General features: G+C 44.0%; 1 protein-coding gene across 3 annotated transcripts in view; it reads left to right on the top strand.

The window, feature by feature from the left end:
* DPP8 (dipeptidyl peptidase 8) overlaps positions 1-8,323 on the top strand; it is an 82,941-nt gene extending 74,618 nt beyond the window's left edge. For all 3 annotated transcript variants that reach the window (XM_073618321.1, XM_073618320.1, XM_073618322.1), the window contains exon 20: positions 6,132-8,323. In XM_073618321.1, the coding sequence (XP_073474422.1) occupies positions 6,132-6,254 (123 nt within the window). In that variant the 3' untranslated portion in view covers positions 6,255-8,323. The remainder of the gene's footprint in view (positions 1-6,131) is intronic.
* Positions 8,324-9,733: the final 1,410 nt, after the last annotated feature.

Raw genomic sequence — 9,733 nt, forward strand, 5'->3', positions numbered from 1 at the left:
TGTAGGTATCGCCATTCATCCATCCCACGTGTCTCCCTATCTTGTCTAAGCTGTTGAAGTGTTATTATTTTACCATCTTTAATTATTTCTCTTACCTGTGTTATCCCCCAAAAAACCTCTTTTCCTCCTACATTTTCCGTACCCGGTGCAAAATATTCGTTATCTTTGAGTGTCAATAATGGTGAATTATATTTCCCTATCACTTTCTTGTATACCCCATCCCAAACTTTAAAAACATTTTGTGTGATTACGTGAATATTTTTATCTAAAGTTCTAGTGTGGAGGGTTCCAAATGATATTTCCTAAATGTGCTTTACTAAGTGTATTTTCACCCACCTTTTTTCATTATCTCTTTTGGCCCATTCTACTAATCTTGACAGAACTATGGCTTTGCAATAATTCCGGATGTCTGGCACGGCCAGTCCACCATTTACTTTACTTTGTTTTAATGTCTGGAAGGAGACTCTTGACCTTCTATTTTTCCAAACAAAATTCATTATTATCTTTTTTAATTTTGTTAGGTAGAAATGGGGGAGTGGGACAGGGATCATCTGGAATCGGTACGTTATTTTAGGGAGGAGGATCATCTTCATGACATTTATACGGCCTATCCATGAGAGTGGTTTACTGGCGAGTCTCTTACATTCTAGTCTGATATCGTCAAGTAGGGGAATATAGTTTATGTTATACATCTTTTCTATTGAATTTGTTAATTTGATTCCCAGGTACCTTAATTCCTTGGTCCACCCGAAGCCAGATACCCTCTTCACGTTCTTTACCTCTGCCTTGTTTAGGTTAATATTTAATATTTCGGATTTTGCTGAGTTTATTTGGAAGTTGGACAGTTCTCCATATTTTCTCATAACTTCCACTAATTTAGGTAGGGAGGCCGTTGGTTCCGTTATATATAACAACACATCATCAGCAAATGCTGCGATTTTGTGTTCGTCTTCCCCCACCTTTATGCCTCTTATGTCAGAGTCTCTACATATTGTTGCCAGGAGTGGCTCAAGGATCAGGACAAAGAGCAACGGGGACAGGGGGCAACCCTGCCTCGTGCCGTTTCTCATCTCGAAGGGCTGGGACACCAACCCGTTGACTTTTATCGTGGCCATGGGATGATGGTACAGCGTTTTTATCCGCTGGATCATCTTGGGTCCTATTCCCATAGTCTCCAGAGTCTGAAACATGAACCCCCAGTCTACTCTGTCAAAAGCCTTTTCGGCATCAATTAACAGCAGTAGCCCTGGGGATCCACTCTCCTTCAGCTTTTGCAGCAAGAGAAGCGTCTTAACCCCGTTGTCCCTCCCTTCTCTTTTGGGAACAAACCCCACCTGATCCGGATTGACCAAGAAGTTCATAAGCTCCTTTAGCCTCTCTGCCAAGACCTTCGCATACAGTTTTGTGTCGGTGTTGAGCAGAGAGATTGGCCTATAGCTTGAACAAAGTGTTTTCTCCTTTCCTTCCTTCAGAATGATTGTGATGGTTGCCTGAAGGGCATCTCTGCTCATCTCGTAGCTATCTCCTAACCCATTCATGTAATGACAAAGCCTTGGGACTAGTATTTCTTTAAACTTTTTATAATACAACAATGTGAATCCGTCTGGGCCAGGACTTTTCCCGGAGGCCCCACCTGTTAGCGCCTTTCTAATTTCATCTTCCGAAATTGGCGCCTCCAAGAGTTCCCTGGCTGAGTCTGGGATTATGGGTAGCCTAGCTTTCTTCAAATACGGTAGTTATTTTTCTCTCTCCTATTTTTATATTGGGGATCGTGTATGTTAACTGAGTACAAGCCTTGATAGTAGTCCTTAAAAATTTCAGCTATCTTTCTAGATGAATATTCCAAGTTTTAGTCTGAATCTTCTCAATGAAATTTCTAGCTTTCTTTTTTTGTACCATTTTTGCGAGTAATTTACTTGGTTTATTTCCCCAGCAGTAACTGTCCCTTACAAACCTACTGTATGCTATTCTTGATTCCAGCTCCAGTGCCTTTTTCAACTCTGTCCTTTTGGTTATCAACTGTTGGTATACCTCGCAGGATAGCTGACCCGATTGTTTTTTATGTTCCTGTTCCAACTTATCTACCTCCCCTGTGAAATTTAGAATTCCCTCGCGTTTCTCTCTTTTCTTCCTGGCCCCTATCTTAATTAGGACCCCTCTAATATAGACTTTATGTGCCTCCCATAGTGTGGACCCTGATACTTCCCCATTGTCATTTACTGAAAAATAATTCTCCAGTTCCTTTCTAACTAAGGCGTGTCCCTCCTCCTCCCGTATCAATTCCTCGTTAAGACACCATTGACCCCGGGTCCCCACGTCACCACCTATTGTCATTTCCATGACCATAGGGGCATGATCTGAAAAGGTTACATTACCTATCTTGGTGTCCACCACCTCATCTATTTCCTTATGTTCTATAAGGCCAACATCTATCTGAGAGTAAGAACCGTGCACAGGAGAATAGAACGTATAGTTACGACTACTAGGGTGTTGAACCCTCCAAATATCCACCAACTGATACATAGATAGTTTTTGTTTCACCAGCTTTAATTGACTATTGTTCATCTCCTGCGCACGGGCCGAACTGTCCATTCTTGGGTCCATACAGAAGTTAAGGTCCCCCATCAAAATCAGATGCCCTTTCCTAAACTCAGTTATTTTCCCCAGGATGTGCACAAAATATTTCATTGAGTTTTTATTAGGTGCATAAATATCAGCCAGGATGTATTCCCTTTCGTTTAATCTGCCTCTAAGAAAAAGGAATCTACCCTCCGGGTCCACCAGTCTATCCTCCAGCACAAATTTTGTTCTTTTTGCAAACCCAATGGCCACCCCTCGAGTTCTACTCGAGATGGTGTCGCCTTGATACCAGAGCGGGAAATCACTTGAATACAGTCTTAACTTAGATTGTTGTGAGATATGTGTCTCCTGGAGGAAAATCACATCAGGGCCTATTATTTTAAGCTCATTAAAGATATTTGTTCGTTTTTTAATCATATTTAGGCCTCTGACATTGTACGTTATAAATTTTAATGTGGGCCTAGCTATCATTCAGCTCTAATGAATAACACCTCTTTCTTTTGACCTTGGAGAGATTCCCCATCTTGATTTTATAACTAGGATGACCCCTTTTCCTTTTCCCACCCCTTTCCCCCCATATCCCCACACCGCTGTTTACCCCCTCTCCACCCTCTCCCCCCTTCTCCCCCTTTGGTCCCTATTGGACCCTTAGACCTTTGAGGAACTCGCATAGCGTGATCCTCTCTCGGTCTCCACCTCTAAGGGTGGAGCTCTCGGTGTGCTACCCAACGAGTCACCGTTGGCCCGGTGGGCTGACCAGCTCCAAGCAGCTCTTTTACTTTAGCGGATTTCATCTCTCCTTATCCCCCCCCATCACCAACCAGCACCACCCCCATCCCTGAGGTATTTTACATAAAGCCCATTCCTAGATCTACCCACTGTTCGTTGACCCAGTCCAGCAGCAAAGGACCTGGATACCCAGCTTTCCGCAAAATTCCTCCAGTTCACCTGGGAATCTGAGTCTTGCTGTTCTGCCATCTTTGCTTCCTAGCAAGCAGGCCGGGAACCCCCATGTATATTTAATATTCTGCTTTATCATTTGATCCAAGAGGGGCTTAAGGTGACGTCTTCTTACCAGAGTGTCTTTAGCTAGGTCAGCAAATACTAATATCCTAGCTTCCTCGTATTGAAGCGGGGTTCTCCCTCTCAGTTTTACCCATAGGTTTTCTTTATCTTCGTAAAATCTGAACCTCACTATTATGTCCCGGCTTCTTTCCGTACGACTAGTATCATGCCTTCCTATCCGGTGAACCCGCTCAATTTTTGGAAATTCTCCTCCTCCCAATTCCAGGATAGGGCTGAAGATATCTACAATGATCTTTCTCAAATCTTCACCCCTCATCTCCGGTACCCCTCGGATTCTGGGATTTTGTCTACGATTTCTATTTTCCTGGTCTTCTAATCTGTAGCAGATTTTTATTTGATTTTGATGGATAATTTTGAGTTGCTCTTTTAAATCAGTGAGGACCCGCTCTTGTTTGTCTATTGTGTCTTCTGTTTTCTCAACTCTGGCTAGTATGTTCCACAGGTCTGTCCTCAGCCCATTTATTTCCAATTTAATTGCGGTTTCAAGCGATTTGAACATTTCTAAGATTTCATTCTTCGAGGGGAATTGTGTATCCTGTCTAGTTTCTTCCAATCTAGTTGTTTCTAGAGTGTTTTCAGCTGATGACTCATCTCTGGAATGATTGGGTGTCTGTACTCCTTTTCCATCCCCCCCCATCTTTTTATCTGTCGTAGTTAACTTTTGGGTCTCGGAGTGATTATTTCCCGGGCTGCCTCCCCGGGTCATATGTTGCTTAATTGTACTCCCAGTGGAGGTGCTCCCTGTAGTGTTGTCTTTTGGGGTCTTGGGTGCCCCCCCCCTTCCCGGTCTTAGTCACAGCTTTACTCATATTGTTTTTCTGTACCCTGAGATTAATTAATATCCCTATACACTGGTTTAGGAAGCTGGTAGTCTATAGGTTCTCTGGGGTACTCTAAAGTTTTCCAGTGCTGCTAGAGCGGGTAATTTTAATCTAAAGTGAATACCTTCGGGACTAGACTATTAACACTTTATTTCTCAATAATTGCCACCATAAGATCCTGCCAGAGTGGATGGGGCCGCCAGTATTACAGTTGTTCTCAATATAGAGACAGCAAAGTATAAACAGTTGCGGCTATAACATCAAAGATATACCAATAGCAGTGTTCAAAAAGATATTTTTCTCTATTTTCCAGAGGAACACATTAGTACATTCATACCTTCAGTCGCTCTTCATCCCTTTTGCAGAGGGACCTCTGTTCCACTCTTACCTTTTTAGGGTAAGATCATAGAGCAGCTCTTAGCCCCGGTCCTGAGCTGACAGAGATTTCGTCTGTCAGATCTCCGTTCTGGGTAAGCACAGAGTGTATATATATACCGCTGTCTCCGCTTAGTATCAGCCACGGGTGAATGCTTGTTCAAAGGCACGTTTATTACTCTGCCTAAAACCAGGGCGGAGAGCGGGGGGGGGGGGGGGGGGGCGAGGATCGGGGGGGAACAGGACGGACGACCAGGACCGTCACTCCGCTAGTATCACAGCACTATACCCGAGTCTGTATGAAGCTGCCAGGTGCTCCAGGGTGTCCGTCCAGGCCGATGGTCTCGCGAAATGGCGCCTAGGACTCTCTCCTCTCCCCGCTATCCGCCGTCCCGCTGGTCTGTTTAGATACGAGACCGCTCCACGCTGGCCAGCCAGCACACCTCCATCTCCTCCCCTCCCGTCAGACGTCCTACGTCATGACCACTCCCATGATGCAAACAATGCATTAAGATAAAAAAACGTTTTTAGGTTTAGTAACACTTTAACGAGTATCTACCAAACAGTGGTGAGTCATCTTTAGCCTTTATTAGCATTTTGCTGTATAAAATGTGGCGGCGTGCTCTGTCATCACTGAGTCCTTGGGACTCAGCTAATTACAGATCAGTCTAAAGGGCCGATCCCGAGCATTTTACCATGTGATCAGTTATCAGCTGATCACATAATGTAAACAGAAGCTGGCAGACTGAAAGCATGAGGAGAAAAAAATGTGTAAACGGGAAATCAGTCCCAGTCCCATTCCCACTCAGTGACAGTCACTGCTGCTAAGCAGTGCCCACCAGTGCCACCTACCAGTGCCCATCAGTACTGCTGACCAGTGCCACCTATCATTGCTGCCAACCAGTGCAGCCTCATTAGCGCATATCAATTAAGGAAAAAAGTTACCTGTTTGCAAAATTTTCCCATCTTTTATTTGTTTAGCAAAAGAAAAAAAAACAGTGCTGACTAAATACCACCAAAAGAAAGCTCTGTTTGTGTGAAGGAAATTAAAAATTTCATATGGGTACAGTGTAGCACGATCGCACGACTGTCATTCAAAGAGTGACAGTGCTGAAATCTGAAAATTGCCCTGGGTAAGAAGGGGCTATATGTGCCCAATAAGCAAGTGGTTAAAATACCATCATGCTTCTCCATTTTGGTATATGATATATTATGTCTGCATTTGCTCTGTTTTGTTATATACTAGTAAAGTGCTTTCCTCTCTTACAGATCTATCCTCAGGAGCGTCACAGTATTCGGGTTCCTGAGTCAGGAGAACATTATGAACTGCACCTCCTATATTACCTGCAGGAAAACCTGGGTTCTCACATAGCAGTTACCAAATCCTTGTGAGCACAGTGTTATTGGTGCTCGGGGTGGGAATTAGGAGTGCTGCTCCCCCTGCTGCCGGCAAATAAAGGCACCTGTACACCCCATAAACACAGCTTCCTTCTAGACGGACTTTCAGAGGAGAGGAGACGGAAGGCGTAGTATCTTTTACCTGCAACGATATCCAACACACAATGTACCTGTCAAAACGGATAACAAACTGGTATCACCGCTCATAACTGCATTGCTCATTTCTGAGGGATGTGTGTTATCTATGACACTACATGTCTTCTTGCAGATATGATGTGGGCTTTTTGCACTTCTTGTTTTTGTTTTCTATTCCATTTTAGCCACATGCGGTCCTGCTGAGCTGTATTATAATATAATGCTATATGGAGGACATTCATGAAAACATCTCTTCTACAGGTGACTCTAAAATGATGGTGTTATTGGCTTCTTCACATCTTTACCTGGACACATTTTAGAGCTAGCTCGCTGATATGTATGTGGAATACTTTAATCATCACAGACTACTCAAAGCAGATCCAGGGTCTCCCTTAATAAAAAAAATGCTATGAGAGATATACAGGGGCTGCTGTTGCTGTCCTTCATAAAATACTACTTGCCCAGCAGTTATGTTGACTGTTGCAAAACTGCAAGTCCCATAATGCATTACAAGGCTGACAGTTACAAGCTTGACTCCCAAAGGGAGAGGCATGATGGGACTTGTAGTTTCTGCACAGTTGGACTCCTAGCTATAATACTTAAAGTGTTACTTAGCCCTGGACCCTGCATTCACTATATCTGGTCTCCCACAGTACACAGAACATGGAAGTGCAATTATTTTAGTAAATATTAACTACCTTATCTCATCAGCAGTTAGAGTGGTCTTGTGACTTCTATTAGTGTACAGCCAAGCACTGGTTAAAGCTTGTAGGAGGAGTTTTCTGACTGTCCTATGAGACTGCAGGACTCTTGACCCTCAGTCTGGACAGTGCTAATTGGCCCTGTGCTGATCACATGCACCCTCCCAAGAAAGAAAAAAAAAACCTCTCTAGCAATACACACCAAACTGAGCATGTGCAGCCTGACTCCATAGACTCTGTGTTATCAGGAAATTATCGGGGAAAGAGGGGAGGATCAAACAGCCTTTTTTACACAATGCGGAGGATTAACCCCTTAGGGTTCCACAGTGAATATAACAAGTGTGTTGTACTGCAGATACAGACTGATTTTACTGTTGTGGGTTCAGTAACACTTTAAAGGATAAGTTCACTTTTAGAACATGTTACATGTTTGAGCATCTGCAGCCTGTCTTCCTGCTCCTCCCATCCCCCCATGACCGGGGATCTTCTCCCCACTTTATTTGAAAATAGCGCGCCCGTACCAGACTCCTCCCACACGGCCGCGTCATTCATTCACAGTTACGTGTGAATGGATGCTACGAGTACCGTCAGCCATTGCAGCTGATGGCTTATAGTTGTAAATGAGCCGCAGGGGCACAGGTGAGCATCCTTCTAGTTCATTGATCTTCCTTCCCTCAGGTAGCTGCCTTGCCCGTACAAGGTAGGAGTAGACAGCTATCCTGAGAGTCTACAGGAGCTGATCATTGCACCCGCGATCTGATCACAAGTGCAATGCTCTGCAGGCTCCATAGAAAAAAAAAAATTCACTTATTTTTACCTGCAAAAAAAGTGTGCATTTATTTTTTAACGGTGAACTTATCCTTTAAAATGACTGGCCTGGAGCAAGTATACAGATTAAGAAGGTTCAGAGGTAAGTTGGAAGTCCATACCGGTGTACTTACTCCAGGTCAGCGATTCAAGTTTAAAGCAAAAGAATTTGCATTTTATTGAAGAGAGATCCACAATGGTCACCTCTGCCTTTCTCACAACAAGTTCACTTTAACTAAAAAATAGTGAAAGAAAGTAACAGTAGAGATGAAATGATTACCTTGACATCGAAAAACGCTTCAGGATCCCATGGTGGTTGGCCTTGTGACCAAATTCTCACTTGATCCCCTGAAACAGAGTTTGTAACTAAGTTCATGCCAGCTCTTACTTTTTATGAATTAAAATGGGAAGTGCATGCTGTTTGAGTTTTGGCCTGCTTGATTTTGATCTGCTGGTTACCCTAATTGGACTTATTGGATTCTTATTCGCAACAACATTGGTTCTTGTCTTCCTTTAGGTATACTGTAGAGAGATCACATGCAGCATACTGTAGTATTTTTCTTCTATAATAGAGAGTTTCTTTCACCGGTTCAAAACAGGTTTTAGGATTAAAGTTTAACGCCACATTTAATGTCCCTTTAAAATAGTTTGTTTGGGTCAAACTGGCCCAAACAAAATATTTGCAGCACTAACAGGTGCTGTAGTAACTGTATGTAGCCTCAGCTACATACAGTATACAGGGCTGTGTTCTGGCAGTGCAGAAGGGACTTCAATTCCCACTCTCAGAACAAAATAGTCAGGCTGAGCGCTGAGACTATGTACAGTTAAAGTGGTTTCAAAGGCAGAAGATGATTTTTTTTTTAAATGTTTACTTGAATGCATTATCTGCATGCAGCCCCTCCCCTGCCCCCTTATACTTACCTAAACCCGATCTCGATCCAGCGATGTGCATGAGAGCAGCTCTCTCGACTCTCCCTCTCCCTCTTCATTGGCTCCTGCTTCTGTCAATCACCGCCAGTAAATAGGGAGCTGGGCTGAGCCACGCTCTGTGTGTCAATGGACACAGAGAACGGGGCTTGGGAGCCAGCATGCACGAGTGCGCCCCCATAGCAAGCAGCTTGCTATAGGTGCACTCAGCGAAGGGGGAGGAGCCAGGGGCCCCACAAGGGGCCTGAGAAGAGGAGGCTCGGGGACTGCTCTGTGCAAAAATATTACACAGAGCAGGTAAGTATAACAACATGTTTGTTATTCTAATTTAAAAAAAATGAGCATTCACAATCACTTTAATACAGCGCACCCAGCCAGAGGACCTATTCTGTAAATACTTTGTTTGCGCCAGCTTGGCCCAAATGAATTATTTAAAGGGACATTAAACATTGAGTTAGGCTTTAACATAGAACCCCACAATGTGTGCTCAGTTACTTGTGATCTGGAGCAGCTGTGCATTGTAGTTGATCAGCTTCCAACTTCAGCTTGTTCAATTAAAGTAGAAGTACAGCCATAGCTTGTTTTCAGCAGACAGCGGGCTGAAGTCACAGAGCCGGTCTAGGCTGGGGCAAGATCGCGACAATAAAGTCGGGATTCGCCCACAACCCTGGACCGGCACCTGGAGCCGCTCTTGCCACAGCCCAGCACTCCAGCGGGGGGGTTGGGGGGTGGCAGAGCTGAGAGCTCTCTGCTCATAGAGCTCTGAGAACCGAGCAATCAGCGGTCTTTGATCGCTCGGTTCTCAGTATTAGGGCTGGCGGGGGACAGATGCAGCATCGAACCGATGCTACATCCTCCTGGATAAGTATGATTTTGAAAAACAAAACAAAACCTGAACTTCTC

The sequence above is a fragment of the Aquarana catesbeiana genome, linkage group LG03 (assembly GCF_042186555.1).
Source record: "Aquarana catesbeiana isolate 2022-GZ linkage group LG03, ASM4218655v1, whole genome shotgun sequence".
NCBI lineage: Eukaryota > Metazoa > Chordata > Amphibia > Anura > Ranidae > Aquarana > Aquarana catesbeiana.